The sequence below is a fragment of the Magnolia sinica genome, chromosome 8 (assembly GCF_029962835.1).
Source record: "Magnolia sinica isolate HGM2019 chromosome 8, MsV1, whole genome shotgun sequence".
NCBI lineage: Eukaryota > Viridiplantae > Streptophyta > Magnoliopsida > Magnoliales > Magnoliaceae > Magnolia > Magnolia sinica.
In genome coordinates this window covers 15,088,220-15,112,731 of record NC_080580.1, presented here as the reverse complement: position 1 = coordinate 15,112,731, position 24,512 = coordinate 15,088,220, and the positions used below count along the sequence as shown (strand labels likewise).

General features: G+C 38.2%; 1 protein-coding gene across 1 annotated transcript; it reads right to left on the bottom strand.

Moving 5' to 3' along the window:
• Positions 1 to 1,261: 1,261 nt before the first annotated feature.
• Positions 1,262 to 12,308, bottom strand: LOC131252958 (UDP-glucuronic acid decarboxylase 3). Its single transcript, XM_058253755.1, has 13 exons — positions 11,945 to 12,308; positions 10,771 to 10,878; positions 8,557 to 8,643; positions 7,652 to 7,739; positions 6,755 to 6,846; positions 5,487 to 5,551; positions 5,303 to 5,391; positions 5,054 to 5,131; positions 4,788 to 4,881; positions 4,307 to 4,373; positions 4,147 to 4,210; positions 3,983 to 4,023; positions 1,262 to 1,898 (listed from the first exon to the last, which is right to left on the bottom strand). Exons 2-13 carry the CDS (start codon positions 10,849 to 10,851, stop codon positions 1,716 to 1,718), a joined length of 1,029 nt encoding a protein of 342 aa, XP_058109738.1. The 5' UTR covers positions 10,852 to 10,878; positions 11,945 to 12,308; the 3' UTR covers positions 1,262 to 1,715.
• Positions 12,309 to 24,512: the final 12,204 nt, after the last annotated feature.

The window sequence follows — 24,512 nt, the reverse complement described above, 5'->3', positions numbered from 1 at the left end:
AAAGATGCCACTATGCACGTGTCTGCCATACACATGGCATGCTAATGATACTATGAAATAATCCAATTAGTGGCTACATTGCTAAAATCACACTATTAGAATGATCTAAACCATCCAAACGTTGGCAATCTAAATAGACAGTTAAAAAATGTTAGCAAGTTGCTTGTTAATGATACTTATGTTTGTAGCACACCTAAGGATAAGAATTTGCGTATTTGTAGCTAAAAGATATATATTTCAATGAGCTTATTACAATCATTCTATCAAATGTCACATACATACTTTAATTTGGGATATTAAAGTTGATTTGAAATATCACATATGTTTCCATGAATATATTAAAAATTTTCAATGCACTCTAGTTCCTCTCATTTATTTCCATCCAAGCAGAATATTTGGATTTCATTGCATTAAACACAACTGAGTAAATCATTTACACTTAAAATGAGAGTGAATGTGAAATAGATTCCATTTACCTCAGTTTACAAGCTCCCAAACAACCCCTTATAACTTCAACTAAAATGGGATAAGTTTTGGTATACATGAGTAATAATGTACATAGCTAATCAAATATTGGGTTTGTATCCTCGGTGGCCTCCCTTTTGATCATTCATTTTCAAGTAACCCAATACATAAATCGATGTTTCCATTGAAAATTTCACCTCCTACTCATCTCAAATAATAAAAAGAAACCATACAAGTTTTGAATAATTGCCTTTACAATTTTCTTAAATATTCCTTTTTTAATCAATGTTCTTTATTTATTTATTTATTCTTCTTTTTCCCCCCAACTCCTATTAGTTAGTATTAATGCTTAGATGGTGAAGATGAATTATGCTGAGTTCATTCCTTTTCCCCCCCAAAACAGTTCAAAACTCGGTTTTACCATCCATGTTGACAGGAAGCTGCAAGGCACAATTAGAAATAAGACTAGCCCAACTAGCCCAAACCTCAAACCCAACTCATGAGTAAATGGCTCAGGTTTGAATCTCTTAGTGTAGGCTAGATGCAAGCTCCATATTTGGATCTCTATGGTGAATGAAAACCATTGGCAAGTGTCTTTAAACCATTATTCTTTTTGTATGATGGTGATGATTGGACCAGCCCAGGCTGGCCTAGATGCAACCCTTGGGGTCAAGCCGCCCAGCCCATTGCCACCTCTAGCTACAAAGAAAGATGTGTCAAAACTCTAGACTCAGGTCCAACCCACAGGTCGTGAGAGAGGTTGAAGAAACATGAGGCAGGCCCTTTGGTGGAGATATTGAAGAAACCCGACACATCCATTTCATTTAAATAAAAAGGGGTATGATAGCAATCATCCCCTGAAACAACAAGCATCCAAAGGCAAGATCTCAGCAAAAACAATCCTCCAACGTTCCAATAAACCCATAAACACCATCACCACCACCACATTTATTATAAGGGGCAGGCGAAATGCGGTGGGCCATACAGGCAGCAAGCTACCTTGCAGCCATTGAATGCGCAAAGGCTAACGTGGGTCCCTTTTATGGAGCCCCATTTAACAGTCTCCACATGGAACGCTGACGCATGTATGGCATTGCCACATTTTCACCTTTTCCTTATTATAAGTGTATGCTTATATATAAAAGAAGGAAACACACATGGTAGCATAAACATGTCGGGACCTGACTGCAACTCTGCAAAATTTCGAACTTCTCCTATGTGTAGAAAATCCAGCCAGGCAGCAGCAATCCTCACTTCTTGGGGACTCCAAGTCGCTCCCTGAAGTCATTTTCCATAAGCGGTAGGCCCTCTCGCAAAGTGACCGTGGGCTCCCACCCTAACAATTCCTTGGCTTTCGTGATGTCGGGCTTCCTCTGGCGTGGATCGTCTGGCGTGTTATCCACAACCTTGATTGTAACGGTGGGATCGATTAACTGCATTCACAGACTAGAATAAGTTTTATTCATCTCCCTCAAAGAAGAAAAAATAAGTTTCCATGAATCAATCAAAATTTACAGTAGCACAAACGATGACAGATCTACAAACTTACATTTTTGCTTCCTTACATAGGGTGCTTTTAGGTTTTTGCCTGTATAAGGATGATATTTGTTCCATATCATAGTTCTATAAATCTGGGATTTATCAGTTTGTGGTCAATGAAAGACGAATCTATCCTCTCCTAAGAAAAGCTGAGAGACATGGATGGAAGGCTAGGCTTCTCTCACAGACAGGCAATGTTACCCTCATTGAATCCAATTATGGCTGGAATCCTAAAATACCTTTTTGTTGTGTAGGAACTAGGAATGCCGAAGTTGACTATCAGCTAGGTGGAAAGAGTATGCAGATAGCTGGTCTGGAACAACTGGAAGAGGAACCATGGGAAACATCTGGTCTCCTGGCATTAGGTATGTAAAAACAAAGCTGGCTAGGGTCCGGGCATAAGGAATATCAATCAAATGAGTGGGCCTTCATGGCTAAATTGGCATGGAGAATAGTTATCTGGCAAACGGATGATCGGATGCAATGCCATCTCCCACAGATACTCAAGGAATAAGAGCATATTCGAGATATCCCCAAAGCCATGCGACTCCAAGATCCAGAAGAACATCCTGTAGGTTCGACAAATCCTAAATGAAGGAATTCTCCATGTGTTGAGCTGTGGGGAGTTCATAAATATATGTACAGATAAATGGGTGCCTAACCATCCCCTGCCCCTTCTGACCATGCTAGAACCAAGGACATCAACAATGCCTGAAGACTCATGCTGGTAGGAGTTACATGGTTTGGCCGAATTACATAGCTTTAAAAAAAAAAAAAAAAAAAAAGACTACTAAAAATCACCTCACCATGAGGCCAACAAGATATGGTGATCAGGATATTAGAAACTAATGACACCTTATCAATAAAGAATGTTTTAAGGTGCTAGTTCCTAAAAGAAAGAGATGACAGTTACAGTGGCGTATTTCCACGGAGGGCTGACAGTGATGCATTTGCCACCTCAATGTCAAAATATTCCTATTGGGGAGACTTCCAACCTTAAGCAGAGCATCGGATAGTGGCAACGCCATGTGCCAAAATCTAAGATGATGGAAGAAACAAGCAATGATGTCCTCTTGAAATGCCTTGTGGTAAAAGAAGCCCGGGGGAGAATATCTAACTTTAGGAATTGGTCCTCAACCCCCTGGATTCAAGTGATAGAAGTGTATTTTTTTTTTTTTAAAAAAAAAAAAAAAAATATTTACACATGCACACACACCCCACACACTCACGCTAGTGGAATTTCACCAGATGACAGACACAAGCTGAAGTCTGTTGCATACGAATGAAGGAATGCATGTGTGCACTATTGGATTAGTGCTCTCATTCCTCTCTTCAATAAACTTTTGATTATCTTGCATAAAACCAAATAATAATAATAATAATAATCATAATAAAGAATGAATGGGTATATAGGGGAAATTGAACTTCAGTGGAATCCCCATCAGTGGAAGGTTACATGTCTGGGATCATATGTGATGATAGAAGGGAGTTCAATGCGAACTTTCTGGTTGCAAGGGAAAGGTTGGCCCTGAAAGGCATCTTGAGCTTACAAGAAAATTGAAACCCAACGAATCATCATTGAAGGACACTCTCCTAGTTATGAAAGCATTAAGAGGCAGGGAACCCCAAACAAAATCATGTGACTGATGGACATTTTTCTGGACTCAGTTTACTTTCCTGGTACCAGTTCGCAGCACCAAATACAATTTGTTTTAGAAAACCATTTATCAAAAAAGAAATGGAAGAAAGAAGAAAAAAAAAGAAAAGAAAAAAGAAAGTCCTAACATATGGGTACTGATTAAAAAAATTAGCACTTCTAACAACCAAAGACACTCAGGACCCATGGTTTTAAAAATCTAGAATCCACAGACCATATGCACAAACATGCAGAGCAGAAGAAAATACATGTGTACATGTCCACAGCAATTATAATAAAAAAATAAAATAAAAAAAATAAAAAATAAAAAAAAATACAAACCTCCTTAACGGTTTCAGCAAGCTCCATCATTGTGAATTCACCTACATAACACAAATAAAGCAAGTTTTTAGCAGCTATTCAAGAACAAACATGAAAAATAGCATGATAGCAGATCATCTGACCAGTAACTTCCTGTGCATAATGAAGCTTGACTGGAAACAAACCTGGGTTCCCAATGTTAATCGGGCCGGTGTTATCTCCTCCCATTAGTTTGATAAGGCCATCAACCTTTGACATTAAAGAAAAGATGAGAGAAAAATGATCACAAAGGCAACAACATAGCATGTTAGAAACTCTGTGACAAAGAAAGCATCTACAACATACCATGTCAGAAACATAACAGAAACTTCGGGTTTGTGTTCCTGGAGCTTGGACCGTCAAGGATTCACCCCTGCATAAAGTCCGAGCTGAATGATAAGTTAAATTAGATGTGTGTGCAAATGAATACCAAATGGCTCCTCCATTCCAGGAGACTACGAATAATGCATTAAAGCAATAACATAATGGAAAGACATGAAAAGACAAATTAGGAATTAAAGGCATGGGCTCTTAGAGAAGGTTTAAGGATTTATTCTAGAAATTTATTGGGGCCAGTAACTGTTGAAGGGGCCTCTACAAATATTGTTTCTTGAGTGACCAATGGCCATTCAGAGCCACCTCTAGAAACAAACAAATCTTTTTTGTATGATGAAATCTAACAGACAGCCTCTAAGGTAATGATTTCATTTATCCATGCACAGAGGTAATGACTTGGTGGATGCATTGAATGACGTATCTCAAGGAAAAAAGAAAGAATTAGGAATACCGAAGTGCTTGAGCTATGAAATTGCTGACAACTCTCCCATCATCAATATTCATGCGTGGCCCGTAAGTATTGAAAATCCTAGCAATGCGGATTTCTGTTACAGAACAAACCCAAACATCAAGGGCATACATGAGGATTAAAGTCACATTCTTCACATAACCAATACATTGGTTTATATATCAACAGAGAAATATCATTTCACAAACAACTTAACAGAAGCATCAGAGCTTTTTTGCAGAAACACAAGGAACAGTGATATCTTTTACCTATGCCATGTTGCCTGTGATAATCAAACATCAGAGTCTCTGCTACACGCTTCCCTTCATCATAGCAACTCCTAACTCCTGCAATGCATGCAACATCATTCAACACGAGAGTGTTACATCCCGAATTCTAATAATTAATCATTAAAGAATTAACAAGGAAAGGCATCCACATAAAAAATAATAATAATAATAATAATAAAATAAATAAATAACCAGAAAATTGATTGCTAGAAAGAAGAGTAAACATACCAATTGGGTTAACATTTCCCCAATACTCCTCCTTTTGGGGATGTTCAAGAGGATCGCCATACACCTCTGAAGTAGATGTCAGCAAAATCCTGTTGAAATTAAAAAGTTTTTTTTTCATAAGAAACAAGCATACTTAAAAAATCACAAATGAAATTAAAAGACAAATGCAATCATACTATCCAACCTCGCTCCAACTCGCTTTGCAAGACCCAACATATTTAGTGTGCCAATTACATTTGTCTTTATTGTCTGTTGAAAACAACATTTCCAGATTAGACACATTCTTAAGCTCAACGAGCATTAAAATCACAAGCAAGCAACTATTAAAAAATTACTTGGAAAATAACCAGTAAAAAAAATAACAAGAATGCATGTGGGAACTAAAAGAGACTAGAAAACCTATAGTTCATTTACATGAACCATACGACCAGAAAAGGTTCTGGCAGTACTTCATGGCATTAAGCATAAAAAATGCAATGCAAACAGCTTCTGGCAGTACTTCATGGTTCCCTGACATTAATGACATTGTTTGAGAAGGGTCCCACAGATTCCTTGCTTGCATGTTCAAGCATTTTGGTTTATCTCGACTGGGTTTCAAGTGCCAACTTCACAGCTTCAATCTGTTAAGGCTGATGATAGCAAAAAAAAAGAATCTGAGGGAAACTGAACCTCACCCATTCAGAAGGAAAAGCAGGAACAAAAAAACAGGTATTCTTTCAAAATATTCAGGGATTCAACTATCCTGGAGCAACCATCAGAGCAGTAAAAGCCTGGCCTGCACGTATCTTCAAGGTATAGAGCACTTGCCAAATTAGAGATGGCCAAGAGGTATTTATCAAGGTCTAGAGCAGTGTCAGATTCCTCATGTTCTAAGCCCAGTCCTAGATTTGGGCTTTTGTTAATTATTGAATTCTGGCTCATGTCAGAGTTCAGTCAAATGCAGGGCAAGAAAACTTGCATTCGTACCCTAGGGTGCTAAGGGAATCTCCTAAAGGGGGCAGACCAAGATATAAACACGAAACCAAGAATTCTTTTTTAATCAATAACAAAAATAAAATGATGGCTGCTGCCACTTTTGAAATCGAGACCAGTTTCCACTTTCTTTGAGCATGGATTATCCTGAAACTACTGTTTTCCTTAATGGTCAACAAAAACCCATTTGGCAGTTAAGGCAATCCAAAGAAGGAAAAAGAGACTCAGTGCACCATAGGCTGTCTACCATAAAGCTCCAAGAAGTAACTTCACAGAACATGTGGTATATGCTAAAATAGCTTCTGAAGCTAGACAGAGTGTTGGACATACGAGAAACAATTATACTGAAGATCACTAGTAAGAAGATGCCATGCATAAGCACTCAAAGGTACTCGCATGATCACTTTGAAACATAAATTCAAAGATAAAATGATAAACAGAAATTCATAATTCATAAATGAGGTGTAGAGTCATATTCACCTTAACAGGATTGTATTTGTAGAAGATTGGAGAAGCTGGGCAAGCTAAATGATATATCTGATCAACCTCAATCAACAATGGTTCTGTCACATCTGCATGAGAGCGAATGCCATAGGTTCAGGGATTCTATAAATCATTGAATATGTGACTTTCAGAACAATTGATGGATCCACAGAATATAACAAATAAAATATCAACAGAATTGATACTCAGTTTTTAGATAGCAACAAGCTGAATTTGATGGTCTAAGTAACTAATAGGGAAAAAGAAGAACACAGGATCTGCATACAGTAAAATACTTGTCATCAACAAAATCATATTCAGCAACCTTGATGCGACTCTCTTATCCCACAGTTTATAAGAATGTTAACAAATCCTGATGTTATTTTCCTGACAAATGCCAAAACTCCCACTTCTCACAAACACCACGGAAGTCAAGAGTATAAACATGTTTTAACTATCTCGACCTTCACAAGCAAAACCTAAGATAGACATACTATTCTCCTCTATCCATCTTTCTGAACAGTTTCCTAACAGGGAAAAGGAAAGAGAGATTTCTTGGTAATGACCGATTGTCTTCGCTAGGATTAAATATAAATATAACTCGCTAAACGACATAGCAGCCATCAAACCAAAGATGAAAGCATATAAATTTAAATAAAGATATGATTTGACCAAAGAGCAGAAAACCTGTTTATATGCATAATAGACAACATATCAACATGATGCAAAAGAGAAACCTCTGCATCGCATAGTGAGGAAGAAAGATATTGAATAAGAAACTCAGAGGACCATAAAGTTATTCAAATTATAACTCGATGGAAGCGTATTCTTAACAGTGTTATAATGTATAAATTTGAATTTAATCAAGTAAAAGAAATTCCAAAGTGGAAATACCGTGACGGATAAGCTCAAATCTTGGGTGTCCGATCCATTTCCTGAGGTTTTCTTTTGAACCAGTGAAAAAATTGTCAGCAACAATCACCTGCCCAATATAAACCGCGTCAGTCAAGATATATCATTCTAACTAAAATAGCCTACTTCATTTTGTACTTGAACTAAGAATTTGGTTCATCCATTAGTATCATTGAGAAAACATTTGTAAAGCCAGATCCAGGAGGCTGTAACAGATGTATGAGACTGATCTTAAAAGCTTGAGTCACACAAACAGGCCAGGCTGGGCCAGCCCTATGCTTTGCAATTTTTTTTCTATCGATGCCGGACTTGAACTCAAGAATAGGCCCTTATACGATGTTGAGGGGTTGGGCCTGAAATCAAAAGCCAATTACTAAACAACCCAGCCTTGGGCCTGGCTTTTAGCCTTGATTACTAAACAGGTCAGGGCTCGGGCTGACCCTGAGCAGGACCAGACCCGTCCCACTCTCACTTACCACATCCATTGGAAACTCTTACATTTGCCAGGATTAAAATGACAGTTAGAACTGAAATCATTTTGCACTTCTGTCTTCTTCTTTTTTTTTTTCTTTTTTTGGGGGGGATCCAAGTACCATATCTTGAGAGCGACAAGACAGAATAGAATCCCATGTTATTGGCGATAGTAAACAATTGTGTACAGCGGATACAAAATCATGCTTGGAGTACAATAGGCCATAAAATATCATTCCAAACTTTAGATGATGGGCTTTGAACAAAGAAATCAGCGTGACAATTCAAAACCCAGATAAAACAGTTTCTTATCATTCACAGGAATTATTAATGGCTTTCAAGATAAATCATTGAGAATAGGAGGAAATTAACAACCATCCATTAGGGACAGCATGTGAGAGAGAAAACTAGATTACCTCATTTTTTTCATTTTCCATCAACTTATCCACTAGATGAGAGCCAATGAATCCAGCACCCCCAGAAATCAAAATCCGCATATTGGCCTATCAAAGGGAGTAGAAAAGGAAAATAAAAAACATATTGCTTAAGATATAATTGAGAGCAATACAACAACCAACATGCTAAATGTCAAAGAGCCCTGTGAAACCCTCTCTCTCTCTACCAAATGACGTTTGAGAAGCAAATTTTACCATCATGTAACTACGAAAGGTTAAGAGAAAGAAAGAGTAGTATTATCTGTTAACGATTTGTGAAAATAGCAAACCAAAGTTGCAGAGTGCAATGATATGTAATGTAATATAATAGCATGAATGCCATATGGATGAATGATTTCAGCAGAGCATCTTAGATGCCAAAAGCACAGGTTTGAAAGAACTCCAGCAACAAAGAACTCAGAAAGCAGTATCTCATGTTTCCTTTATGCAACCATATGCAACCAAAAAAAAAAAAAAAAAAAGAGAAGAAGAAGAAGAAGAAGAAGAAGAAGATCATATCGTACGTGTTTGACTACACAATAGCTTTCTTTATTTCTTTCTTCCTTTTCTCTTTTCTGATCGGTAACAACATTTTAATAAGAAATCCAGAGGGGAAAGAAAGCAAAGGAAACAAGATCCATCAAGGCAATGGATGCGAATCCGTATACAAAGCAGAGACCTATGGGCCCATCCTTTGCCAAAGAATCAGTCACAAATTTGATGCACGACTGATTTGTTTAAACACACTTTCCATGGACCGAGATAACATTTTCAGTTCATTAAAAATGAAAGTTAGATTCCATGGAAGAGGTCAAATCCCCAAGGCCTAAGCAAAGAAGATGACACATGAGTGAAATTTTGAAAAAGAAAATAAATAAATTCAAAATTGGGCTTTTGTGGGCATATCGGCTGATACGGGTCAGTTTTTTCATATCCGGCTGAAACAACCACATATCGCATAGTCTTGGTGCCGATACAGATACGATATGGCCGAATTGGCCAATATGATACCAATATTCATATCTATGGTCACTGCAATCCACTGTATTAACTTAATTTAATTTTTTATTTTTTTAAAGGTGTTGACAAGTTCATCCGTTTTTAGTTATTTGTGACAGTGTTCCATTTATTGGGAAACTGGGGAAATCTTCATGGCACTATAAAAGGACAAGGGCTTTTAATTGGATCTCGTGCCTGGGAGAAGTTGAAAACTGCAGGTAGTAGATAGATGAAAAGCTCAGGAAGATCTTGTCAAGTAGATAGTCCTACAGCCAGCTGCAAGATCCCAACATTATAAAATGTCAACTGAAAGCGAATTTTCCTTTGTTTTATTGTATAGTGTTTTCTATTTTATGATGTCTACGATATTTTTCATGCTGGCTACACAAATCCAGATACTCATAACAACGACTCATCAGAGTTCAAATCTCAGGCAATTACCCTGAATGGCTGACAAAATATCTAAATGGAATTTGAGTCTGGGCTTTTGGGCATCAGTTTCCTCTTTCTGTTTTAACAAAACTTAGTGAGCTTTGCTCTACACACACATTCAAGTCAAATGCACATGCCACCACATATGCAGCGTTACAACACAGGGATTTCCAAGCCATCCATCATGTGGCCTCACTGTGCAGATGCTGCAGCCGAAAAATAAAGGTGGGCCGCTCAATAGTGTGACATGATATTAGAAATGAGTGGATGGGTTAGAAAACTTTGGCTGCTTTTTTTTCACAAATGCACAATCTTTCAGTTAATTGTGCGGCCCACCTGACTAGTGGACTGACCTGATTCTTGAATTATGCAATCTACGTAGTCGTACCCTTCTGATGGATGGCTTGAATATTGCAACAGTGTCAGTGCCACACTGGCATATGTGGTGCGTGTGCATTAGGTGGCTTTTAAATGCATGAGGGCTTAACAAAACTCAAACTTAGTTACTTTTCAGAAAATGAAAATGTGAACAGAATATGAAGATAGTGACAAAATTCTTATTCCAACAAACTGAAGACAATGAATAATCTTAAAATCGAAGAAAAAACATGGAAGAAACCAATCCATAATTCGAATACCAAAAAAAATCTTATCTAGCACATAAAAGCAAAAATACCAATGGCAATATCAAAATTACAGGCACAAGGAGGAAATCTTGAATTAGAACCTCTGTACATTTTCAGAAACAAAAAGATCTCACTTTACCTGAAAAAATTTGGAATTTCTCAAGGGAGACGGGGTCGGAGGTGGCTTCGTTGCTGAATTCTGCTCACCATTGGAAGCCATTGTTCAGATTCTTCTCCTACTAGCAACCTACAAGCGTTTCCAAAACCAAATCTGTCAAGATCTAAATGCCGTTTATTTATTGGCAACAAAAACCAAACTGTCATTTCGATCAAAGAAACTTATAACACTACCCAAGGAAAAAAAATCTTTTCAATTCGAAAAAGTAAATATCAATAACAGATCCAGTAATTTGAAGGTTGAAAGTTGAAATAAAACTACAGTTTAAAGGACTTTTTTTCCCCAAACAGATCTATAAAAACATATTTGAAAGATATCCAAATTCTCCAATTTCCAGACAAGCGCTCCGAAATTCTTTCTTTCGCAAATTTCATAACCCCAATAAAAATAAATAATAAATAATAAATAAAAACCACAAGAGATGCCATTTTCAACAAGAGGAATTACACAATGCTCATCCCAATTTTACAGCAACAATCATGTTTTTGGTTTGTGCATGCGAGGCGTATAATTCAGTTATCCAAACTGTCAATATAAATTATGGGCCCCGTGCAGTTATCCCCCAGATGAATATTTCCTAACCCTTCACAAATTGAAAAGGCCAAATGTTCAATGTAGCTAAGACATCCAATCTAACATACATCAGTGCATACGATGTCCAAAGAAAGGTCCATTGCATCAAAGGTCTGGATCACCAAACCATGGTCCCAACTTGTAAGAACTGAAGTCCCCAAGCATACAGTACAAACTCTCAGCCCAGAGCATTGTATAGTAGTACATTTCAGTTCTACACAATCAAATGCTTCAATCTACAACGCATGGCAGTAACTATTCATATTCACAGCGAAAACCTAAAGACCATCAGCTAAATAAAAATTTAAAAAAACCTAATTTTTTTGACATGCTTCGATCTGAATCGCAGTATTCAAAAGCTCATCAGCCAAATCAAAGAAAAATTCGAACTTCCACATGCTTTGATTCACGACGCACTGCAGTAACCATCAGATTCATATAGAAATCGAAAGATCATCCACCAAAACAAAGAAAGATGAGTCCTTTCAACGACAAGGATTCAAATCACTGAATTCGATTCAAAAGAAAGGGAAAAGAAAAAATGAAGAAGATCTGAGATTACCTGACAGAGAGAGCTTCGAGAAGAACCTCGAAAACCGAAGAAAGAGAAAAGGAAGCTCTCTTCTCTTCCTTTCTCTGATCTCAAAAACCCTAATAAGAAAACCTTCAAGATCTAGGGCTTATATATATAGCCGATTGAAAGCAAGAACTCTCTCACCGACCGATGCAAATTTTTTTTTTTAAAAATAAAATTAAAAATTAAAAAAGTGAGGACATGAAAATGCTTCAAAACCACGCAAAGGAAGGTAATGAAAGCGCCTGGCTAACGGAAACTACACTCTTCCAGATCTGGGAAATCTGGTTTCGGAAAGAGGACGAAAAGAGAATGAGAATTTAAGCCGTTTGTGTACTGTAATCCAGTGAGATCGTGATTTGGGGTAATCGCGATTCTGGGTAGGCGGATATCCGGTGTAGGGAGCACGGGCAACAAGATGCTCTGTGGGGCCCACTGTAAATGTTTTTGTTCCATCCACTCCAACCATCATTTTCTTATGGTCGTTATAGTTTCTAGGAACAGAAATCATACTGATCCAAAACTCAAGTGGACCACACCAGATGGAACTTGGGGTAGCAGATGCCTACCGTTGATACATTCCTGGGGCCCACCGTAATGTTTATATGCCATCCAACCCGTTCTTTAGGTGATTCCCATCAAGATGGACGTGAAAAACAAACCAAATATCAGCATAACACGAAACTTTTGTGGGCCCAGGAAGGTTTAAATGGCAGACATCCCCAGACGTAATGTATGAGTCTTATCCACGCCGTCCATCTGTTTTTTCGGGTCATTTTAGGATATGAGAGTAAAATTGAAGCTTATTAAAATCTCGAGTGGACCACACTAAGGGAAACAGTGTGAATTGAAGACCTACCGTTGAAAACTCCGTGGGGTCCGCAGAAATTTTCGATGAAGCTGATATTTGTCTTTACCCTCTCATACATATCTTTGTGACCTTACGAGGAGTTTAGATGACAAATAAATATCAACGTGGGCCCCAGTAAGACTTCTAGGGTGGATGTCGTTATCTCCACTTTTTTTCAGTGGTGTGGCTCACTTGGATGTTTGATATGCTTAAATTTTGAGTCCATGAAATAGGCGGAGTAGATAAGATATATACATCCACAGTGGATCCACAGAGTTTACTCAGTACGCTCACCTATCCCCTATTTTGGCCCACGTGATTTCTAGATCTGAGCTCACGAAGGCGGATTCGGTGAGACCTAGAAACATCGACTTTGGTGAGGTTGTGGGGCTATCTTTGATGTATTTGTTGTATATTCACGCCGTCCATCTGTTTTTACAGGCATGATCCAAAAAAATAAGTAATTCAAATCTAAGGTAGACTACATCATAGAAAACAATGGTGATATGTCTACCATTAAAAACTTAGTGTGTAATATTTATAAGAAGTGTACATGAGTTCAATCCTCAAGCTTGAGCAGCTAGCTCAGCTCTATTCGATCAACAACTCAAGCCAATTCAAGTCAAATTTAAGCCAAGATCGAGCCTCCATAGCATTTTCTCTAATATATGGAGTACATCTTCAATTTCTCTTAGTATGTGAAACAACAACATTGGTTTATATGTTTTTCACCAAACACTCAAACGGCAACAAAAAATATCAAAATACACTGGTATTTGTCTCATATTCATACTTTCCTCTCATCAGCCCACACTTCTTTTAGTCACTTCATCAATTACTTGTCGGGCAACATCAATATTAAAATAATAGAATCATTAAACTAATTTGATATGACTTTGTTTTGAATTGGTATTCAATCCGAGTCGAGTTGAGTGCAAGAAAACTCGAACTCAGCTCAAAAATTTTTTGAGTTCAAAAAAACAGCTCAATGCGATTTGAACTTAGTTTTGATTCGACTCAAATCAAGCTATTTTGAGACAAGTAAGCTAACCAAGCTAGCTCGTTCATGTACAACTCTAATATTTATTTGCCATCTAAGATAAGATTGCATGGAAACAAAAGGAAAAACACATATATCAGCTTAATTTTTTAAGGATAAGCATTCAATCACCACTGTTTCATGTGGTGTCATCTACTTGATAATTGGGTCGGCTTCCATTTTGAGACAATGCTTCAAAATTAGCTAGCAAAATAAATAAACGGCGTGGATATAGAACACATACACCAAGGTGGACCCCACGGTGACCGGCCTCACGGAATTCAGTGTTTCCCGGGCCCCACATAATCCGTTTTCGCTCATAACCGGTCACGTCCTAACATGAGCTGGCTCCATGATGGGTGGAGAAGATGTCACACTCACATACGTTGCAGTGTGCCCTGCAGAATCTTTTGCACTGGCTCTCGACAATAGATTTTGGACGCCGATTCCCTATGAAAGCCTTTGGGAAGAAGTTGCTATGCTAGGATGATATGTGGGGGCTACCGTGATATTTATGAAAAATCCACTCCGTCCATCCGTTTTTAGAGATTATTTTAGGACAATGTGGATCCAAAGCTCTAGTGGCCCGCACAAGAAAACAGTGGGGATTCAATGGCCACCGTTGAAATACTTTTATGGCCACAAAAGTTTGTATCAGGATAAGTTTTTCATTTTTTCGCTTATCTCAGTGGTAGTAACCTTATAAACGGTTTAGATGGCATATCAATATCAAGGTGGAGCCCAAGAAGTTGTTAACGGTAGAAAAATCTTTCCCCACTTTTCCTTCTCGTATGGCCCACTTGAATTTTATATCCACCTCATTTTCGGTCTCACTTACTAAAATGAGCTCCAAAAACGGATGAACGTGATAGATTTACCACAAATAACACGGTGGGCCCTCTAGCATCCCAAGGAACTTCCCTGCAAAGCCTTTAGCAGGAAATCCGCGTCCAGGATTAAATCGGATCGCGTGCGTACGATCTTAACGTACTGAGTAAAATCTGTATGGGAGTGGATTGGCTCGTGTACCTCACGCCGTTTATATAGCTGCTGTACTTACGTGTCGTGCGAAGACGGGCACTGACGCTCCTCGAGCTCCCAGTTGTACGAACGGTTCAAAGGAGATCAAAGTTACGTAGGCTCCACAGTGATGTATTTATTATATCTATACCGTGCATCTATTTTTAGAGATCATTTTAGAGTAGTATGCAAAAAATAAATTACATCCAAAAATCATCGGGAGCACACCACAAATAGCAGTGGAGATAAAAACTTTTACCGTTAAACAATTTACAGGGCCCACCATAACGTTTATTTTCCATCCAATCTGTTCATAAGGTCACAAGGACCTTAATTAAGAATAAAAACAAATTTCATATTGATCCGAAACTTATGTGACACTAAAAAGGGTTTCAATGGTAGACATTCAATCCCCTACTGATTTTTGCGGTGTGGTCCACTCGATACTTAGATCCGCCGTTTTTTTAGTCTCAATCCGTAAGAGGAGCTCACCAAATGTACGAACGATTTAGATATAACATATACCTTATTATCGGACCCATAAAATTTGCTGAGGTCAATATAGCAGCTACATAGCTGGCGTGAGATGCACCATCCACATCGTGCATGTATGTATATCATGGTGGGCCCTACGGACTTTACCCAGTACGCTCGGTACACGTGCTGAGTTACCGGGTTACGCGGATTTGCCACCGAAAGGTTGAGTATCGGAACTCGCGTCACCAAATTATGTTGGGCCACCGTAATAATGTATGCATTGCATCCACACCGTCTATTCACTTGGAGTGATAATAGTAGGACATGATCCAAAGAATGATTCATATCCAAAGATCGAGTGGACCCCACCATAGAAAAGTGGGGAGAGTGACACCGACCATTAAAACTTCTAAGGGCCACAAAGGTTCGATCAAACTGATAACTGTGTTTTCCCTTCTTTCATGTCTGAGTTAACACATGAACAGCTTGGATCTCAAATTAACATCAAGTGGACCTTACGAAGGTTTCAACGGTAGGCATCACTCTCTCCATTGTTTTTTATTGTGGGGTCCACTCTAGCTTTGGATCTGCCTCATTCTCTGGATCATTCCCTAAAATGATCTCTCTAAATGGATGGACGGTGTGGATAGAACAAATACATCATGGTGGAGCTCATAGAATTTGATGACGTCACTTCAGCAGCGAATCTCCCTACTCATACTGTCAGCAGCGAATCCGCGTCCCCGTCCGGGATGGCGTGGTGAACCGGACACCACAGAACTACGTGGTGTAATGACTTTGTAGGAACCAACTTGATGTTTTTATTTTATCCACGCCATCCATCTAGTTTTTCAGATAATTTCATAGGATGATATTAAAATTGAAGAATATTCAAATCTCAAGTAGGCAACTCCGCCGCAAAGAGTGGGGATTGAATGGTAGTAGTTAATCATTAAGTACATCCGGTAAATAACATATTTGTACGGGGATTGAATGGTAGTAGTTAATCATTAAGTATATCCGGTAAATAACATATTTGTATGGGTTTCTGTTTAATCATTAAGTATATTTGATAAATAACATACTTATCATCTAAATAATAGAAAAGCATATTTGGTTTCTAATGTCATGACTCATAGTACTTACCAAGAAAGTTTGTTTGATCTCCCTCACATCCACCATCCATCCAGTGGGGCTAACCTTTATTATGGATAGTTCATTACGTAGTCCTCACTTTTAACGTGGGTCATCTATAATGTAAGACTCACTTTCGTTATGGGTCATTGATCATTAGGGGTTGACTTTTAACATTGATGTTATTGTCCATCATGTGGAGCCCATCTTCAATATCCATTGCCCATCACGTAGAACCCACATTTAATGTGGAGCGTTCATCACGTGGACCCACCTCTGAATGGATCATCCATCATGCGAGACCCACCTTATAAATGGGTTAGTCATCATTAGGCCAACCTTTGATGTGGATTGTCAGTATGTGGGGCTCACCTTCCATCGTGTAGGGCCCCACCATTATTAATTGCCCATTATGTAGAGCCCACTTTTGACGTGGGTTACCCATCATGTAGGCTTCACCTTCAATGTGGGTTGCCAATCATGTGAGGCTTGCCTTGGATGTAAGCATTGCATTATTAAGGGCAGGCTTTTGATGCGGAACGCCCATAATGTGGGACCACCTCTATAGGGGCCATTATCATGAGGCCATCTACTCATTCATTGATTGATTTTTTAATCTCATGAATTTAAAAGGTATTCACAGCTAGTTAGAGCATATTTTCTAAAATAATTTTCTAAACCATGTGTCACCAGTAAAATGAAGAAAATAAGTTACTATTTAAATTTAATAAGCAAACTAATTTATTAACTTATGTAAGTTAAAAAAGTTATTTACTTGGTACTATACAAATTAGACTTTAGATAATATCAAATAAGTTGCTTTATATATATATATATAAAGAATTTATGCAAGTTAATAAATCACTTTTTTAAATTAAGTTATAATTTGATTATTAGACTTAAATAATTGGCTCTCAAGGAAACATAACATATTTATTTCAAGCTTATTTTTTTCATTATTTATGGCTTTCATAAGTAATTTATTTTCTTTATTTTTTAACATATTTATTTCAAGCTTATTTTTTTCATTATTTATGACTTTCAAAAGTAACTTATTTTCTTTATTTTTTGGTGACACGGCGGCTTAGGAATATTTTAAAGGAAATATGCTTGGGAACTCCTCCATGACATTAGAATCATTCATTTAATAGAATGGTAGATGATAAGATTTTTTTTAAAAGGGAATATGCTATATGTGATTATGACCCCCTCCATGATATCCATTCATTCAATGGATGGGTAGATGATGGCATGTGTATATGATCTGGTGAGAATAACCATTGCCAACAAGGATGATAGGGTCAAGAGGGTCACACGGTCATCTGATCAATGCAAACTTGAACTCCCTAGTGGGGAAAATTTTGCATGGTGAGTACCACAAAGTTCTAAGGAGAAAATCTTGCATGTGGCATATGCATGAGCTAATTAGAATCATTTATCTAGAGGACCATCACGTGGATGTGCTATGGGCTCAAAATAAAGGCAATCGAACTATGTTTACTATCCAACCTATGAGAACTGTAATTGGATAGTTGACACAATTTGAATAAAAATAGAGCAACAGTCAATACTAACATTGAAAACACACCAATGGACACTACATCCTATCTACATACGGCACATTAGATTCATGACCCAAAATAAAGGTGGTACTTTCACCGAGTGGCCCACACGTGTGCATTGATGTGGGTAGTGGACCAGGCTGATCTTTTGGACCAAGGCACATGATGGGGCCTGCTTAATGAATGGCGAGGATCTTGCACCTCCGGGTTGAGTCTCACCCAAATTTCAGACAGATGAATGATTTCTCTATTTGTGCCATGTTGGCACTTTGTCACGATGCAAATTTACAGTTGAAAAATCCAATGAAATAAATAATGAATAGCCAACATCGAAGGTGGGGCTCACATGATGGACAATCCACATCAAAGGTGGGCTCCATATGATGGTTGGTGGATATTGAAGGTGGACCCCTCTTGATGGATAATAATATTGATTGTAGGCCCCACATGATAGATGACCAACATCAAAGGTGGGCCGTGCATAATAGACAGTGCACATTAAAGGTCGACCCCTAATGATGAATGACCCACATCAAAAGTGGACCCTGCATGATGGGGCCCCACACAATCAATGAACGATCGACATCAAAGGTTGGCCCCATATAATGGACAATAGATGTTAGGGGGACCAATCATTCTTGAGAGATAAATACCTATGATGTTGGAAACCAAATATGCTTTTTCTACTTTTTGTCCAATGAGTATGTTGTTTACCAAATATACGTATCTTCTTCATAAGTATAAACCTAGACAAGTTACTTGTGGCATAAGTGGCTTATCGAAAATAACTTACAATCCAAATGCCCCCAAGGGCCTATTTGAAACGTGAGATTAAGTGGTATGAAATTACATTTGATACAATGTAAATTTCATCCAATTTTTGGAAAAGATGGAAGGGTTGGATTTATCCAAATATCTTATTGAGTCCCGTAAGGAGATGGGGTGAGATTTTTTAGGGTTTTTGAAATTCATTACATCTATGGGACTCATGTTGATGCACCTATTTTATCCACACTATTTGTTCATATGCACCATTTACACATGACAATCGAGTTGCATATGCATCCGGGCAACCATAATCAATTGTGAAATCTAGTTTATTGATTACATATTCACAATCCACCGAACACAAGGATTACTAAATACAATATTTTTTCCTAAAGTAAGAATTTGACCCCAAACATGGAATTGGTCAGTCAAAATACCATATTACATCTGAACATATAATCGTTGTGCCATAATGGTATTAATTTCACCCAACACAATTCAATATCATTTAATCCCGGCATTCATCCATTTTTCAAATATAATTTTGGGAAGCAAGCAAAAAAATAAAAGTCTCGAAAACTTATCGAGAATTGAACACCTACAATTGAAAACTTATCAGGAGCTATGAGAGTTTTGAACAAGTTGAAAGTTGAAATTTGTCTCCCCTTCATCCATGTTTGTATATTATGAATAGATTGAATGACAAATAAATATCACTATGGGGCCAAAGAAGGTTTCAACAGTAGGCGTCATTATCTCCACTGTATCTTATAGTATGGCCAACAGGAGCCTTCGTTCTACCTCATTCTTTTTTATCCCATCTTAAAATGATCTAAAAAAATGGATGAACGGCATGGAAAAATACATGCATCACAGCAGGCTCCACGGAGCCCCTGCCTGGACCGACTTCCCATCTGCATTAGACCCACCCAATGGTTTAAATCCAGCCACTAAACACCTTCACAGGCAGCAGATGTACCAACTTGGCTGACTAGTGCATGTGGTAGCTTCTTAAAGAAGACCATGTGCAAAAATCAGGTATGTCTACTCTTCAGGTGGGCCATCCCTGTATGAAAAGAAAGATGCTTTAAAAAGAGTTGCCAAACACTCCACAGTCTGTTTAAGGAAGACTGGATGGTTGGCCCTTTTGCACGGATTAGATATCTCTCAATGTTAGCTTTTCATGAAAAGGCCATCCTATCCTACCTAACCCTGGTAACTGTTGTCCCAGCTGGCTTGTAAAATTGCTTGACTGACTCTTTTTTTTGAAAAAAAAAAGAAGAAAGAAGAAGGGTGGGTAGGGTGCAGCCTTTACTGTGGGCCCACCTTGATATATGTATTTTATATCCACCTTGTCCATCCCTTTTGCCATATCATTTTAGCATATGAGCCCCAAAATGAAGAAGATCCGATTCTCAAGTGGACCATACAATAAAAAAAAATAGTAGTTATTGAAGGCACTATAATTAAAAACTTCCTTGGGCCTACCGTGATGTTTGTTTACCAAATAAATATCTAGATCTAAAACTTTTGTAGCTGGTAATGGCCAATGATCACCACCGTTTGCTTATAGTATGGTCCACTTGAGAATTCGATTTTCTTTATTTTTTAGATCATGCTCTAAATTAATATGGTAGAATGGATTAATAGCATATGATGTAGAGCGGGTCGTAGACACTTTCATAGCATAGATGGACCAGAGAAGGTTCAATCAGAGGCAAAAATGATCTAGACCATCAGGACATTAAATTAGTCGTACTTTGCAAATCGGGATTAGTTTTTCGACATATTATATATGATTTTGGGGTAAGATAACCTACTTAAGCCAACCAACCAACCCCCCTACGCTAAGTTGCCCATGTTAGATTTGTAAGATTCCATCAAATCGATGATCAAAAGTCTCATTTAATTTTATTTTTACTATAAATAGTAAGTTTTAACTCAAGTATAATTTATGATCCTTTGAGTTGTAAGAGTTGTGCCCAACATGAAAGGGCTTAGAAAAGTTCGAAGAATGACATGGTTGGATCTAATTGGACATTATTTTTTGTAGAAAACTACAATAGAGGCCTTCTATAAATAGTAAGTTTACTTTTAAGGTGTTTGAGTCTAAATCTCCATCCTAGGTTTGAGCTCGTTATTTAAAGGATTGTAATTTCATTTTTTCCACCAAGCAAGTTATTACAAATTTATTAGGAATTATATTTGAGAAAGCTCTATAAGTAGTCCAAAGGGCTACATGGATTTGGAGTAGATATTCCCGAGGAAGACAAATATACCCAGAGGAAGCCGGTGATCAACCTCATGACGTCCCTCCCTATGTCAGCATGGATACCAAATACATGCATCAAGGTGGGCCACACTTAATCAGCTTCCATCCTAACCTACTTAACCTTGGTAAGTACAACTTGGCTTAGCCGAAACCCAAAACCAGCAATTTGGGTAGGACCTGACCGTGGGGCGCACCCTGATGTATATCCACATTCTCCATCTATGTTGCCAGCTTATTTGAGGGCATGGTCCCAAAAATGAAACAGATGGACCATGGTACAATAAACCGTGGTTGTTGAACGCCCACCGCTATAAAATTCCTAGGTCCACTAAAAAGGCAAAAAGCTTGAAGCCAGCTGGCTTCTAAAATTGCTTGGCTAACTCTTTCTTGAGATCGTTGTTTGGATGACGGGTTTTGCTATGGTACGGTGGGCCATTCCACAGAACGGTACGTTGCAGGTTTTCGCAAGGAGATTGCAATTTTAAATGATGATCTGAACCGTTCATGTTATGAATTCTTTCGTAATCAGGCCATGGTAAGAAACAGTTGCCGAATGGTTGATTATGCATGAAGATGAATATTTATAAAAAAAAAAAAAAAATTCTTTTTCACACACGCGCACACACCGCCCACACAATCACGCTAGTGGAATTTCACCGTGAATGAGTACTGAAACCTTGACCAGGTGTTGAAACTCCTAATAGTCTACCACCGGACAAAGAGCAAGGACCCATTTGTGACCCGGGACTCACCCAAGACGGTGAGGCCCTTGCCATGGGCCCACCTTGATGTAGTATATCAATGCCGTCCATTCATTTTGTTAGATCTGTTTAAAGCATGAGCCCAAAATTATCCAAATCTCAGGAGGATCAACTTGATTGATCATCCCACCATTAAAAACTTCATAGGGCTAATTTTAATGTTTATGTAATGTCTATTTTCCATCCAGCATGTTGATAAGGTCACAAATGCCGGGATGAAGAGGAAAAACAAATATCAGCTTAATCCAAAACTTACCTGGCCCACAAAAAGTTTTTAATAGCCAATAATCACTGTTTCCAATAGCATGGTCCATCTGAGATTTGGATCTACTTCATTTTTCGGCTTATGCCCTAAACAGATATGCCAAAACAGATCAACAACACGGATATACAATACATACATCAAAGTGGGCCCCATGTAAGCACTGCACTGCCTTGGGTGAGGCCGGGTGATGTAGAGAGGGTCGTAGACACTTTCATGTCTAAGATGGATCAGAGAAGGCCCGATCAGAGACAGAAATCATCAAGACCGTCAGAACCATAAAATTAGCATATCTCGCAAACCGGAATGAGTTACTCGACGTACCATATATGATTTTGGGGTAGAACGAGCTAATTTAGCCAACCAACCTGGCTTTGCCAGGTTGCCCATGCCGAAATTTACGAGATTCCGTCCTATTGACGGTGAAATTCCATGTTTAGTTCCGTTTTTACTATAAATAGTAAGTTTTAGTTTGATTATAACTCTTCATTCGTTGGGTTTTAGGAGTTGTGTCCAACATGAAAAGTGCTTAGAATAATTAGGAGAATAACGTGGTTAAGCCACTTATGAAACTTACTATAAAAAGTAAATTTACTATTTATAGTAAGTTACGAATTTATAGGAGTTTTAATTTTAGTTTGCTTCTGATTTCTTTCTTATTGCTTATGAACCAAAATCCTATGGACGGTGATCCAGGGATTTATTATCTTTTGGAAAGAATGAAAGCTTTCCACCCGGAGAGTCAGTTGACTATGCAAGGGCTGTAGGCAACTCTCAACCGTATTGCGGATGCGCTAATTCCACCCCGAGCTCAAAGTGATGCTCAACCGCCCGTGGCCGCTGTACGACACAATCCCAATTTCTGTGAAGCACCATCAGATGATAGTAAATCAAAAGCCACCACTTCGATCATAAGGAAGCCGTTATACATGCCAAAGGTAGAAATAGAATTACAGCGAAACAACATCTTTCAAACAAGGTGTACTGCATACAAAAAAGTCTGCAATGTGATCATCGATGTCAGGAGCGATGAGAATTTCGTGTAAAAAATAATGGTGGAAAAGTTACAACTGAAAACAGAAAGACACCCATCTCCATACACGATTGGATGGATCAAGGAGGTCAACAAAACAGTGGTAACTGAACGATGTCGTATATCCTTTTCCATTGGTAAATATTATAAGGATGAAGTAATGTGTGACGTGGTCGACATGGAAGCTTGCCACATGTTACTTCGTCAACCCTGGCAAAATAATATTAATGCTATATATAGGGATCGAGATAACCTATTTATCTTTATTAAAGATGGTAAAAAGATTATCCTCGCTCCTATGGGAAGGGAGAACCAACCTAAGACTTCTAAAGTGGAGGGACAATCTCTCACAACTGAACAGACTTTTGTTAGACAATTTGAGGAAACAAGAGATATATATCCATTAGTTGAAAAGAAAAAATATGTGGAGCCTGTGAATATCCCAGAAGATTTGAAACCAGTGTTGCAGGAGTTCAAGACGAATGTGCTCGATGAACTCCCTAATAAATTGTCTCCCATACGAGATATACAAAACCACATTGATCTTGTCACAGGAATAAGTCTGCCTAATTGTCCACATGGTCAGAAGGAATGTGAAATCTTAAAGGCAGAAGTGAAGGAACTGATTCATACTAGCCAAGTCAAGGAGAGTATGAGTACATGTATTGTGTCAACTCAAAAGCCTAATGTCATGTACAAGAAAATGGCTAATAAACATTGGCATCAAAAGTTATCTCAGAATCATGAACCAAGTCTCTTGAGTAACTCGAGGACGAGGTTTTTCCAAGCAGAGGGGTCTGATGTAGGACGTGTCATAAATACATTCCTAGCATGGTTGGACCAAAGGAAGGTGGACTATAAATTGATCGTAACTTTTGATCCAGGTATCTTTACTGCGCACCAGACCGAGTATTATAAACCGAAGCAACACGATAACTCGAGGATGAGTTCTTTTGAAGTGGAGGAGACTGATGTAGAGAGGGTCATAGACACTTTCATGTCTAAGATGGATCAGAGAAGGCCCGATCAGAGACAGAAATCATCAAGACCGTCAGAACTATAAAATAAGCATATCTTGCAAACCGGAATGAGTTACTCGACGTACCATATATGATTTTGGGGTAGAACGAGCTAATTTAGCCAACCAACCTAGCTATGCCAGGTTGCCTATGCCGAAATTTGCGAGATTCCATCCTATTGACGGTGAAATTCCATGTTTAGTTCTGTTTTTACTATAAATAGTAAGTTTTAGTTTAATTATAACTCTTCATTCGTTGGGTTTTAGGAGTTGTGTCCAACATGAAAAGTGCTTAGAATAATTAGGAGAATAACGTGGTTAAGCCGCATATGAAACTTACTATAAAAAGTAAATTTACTA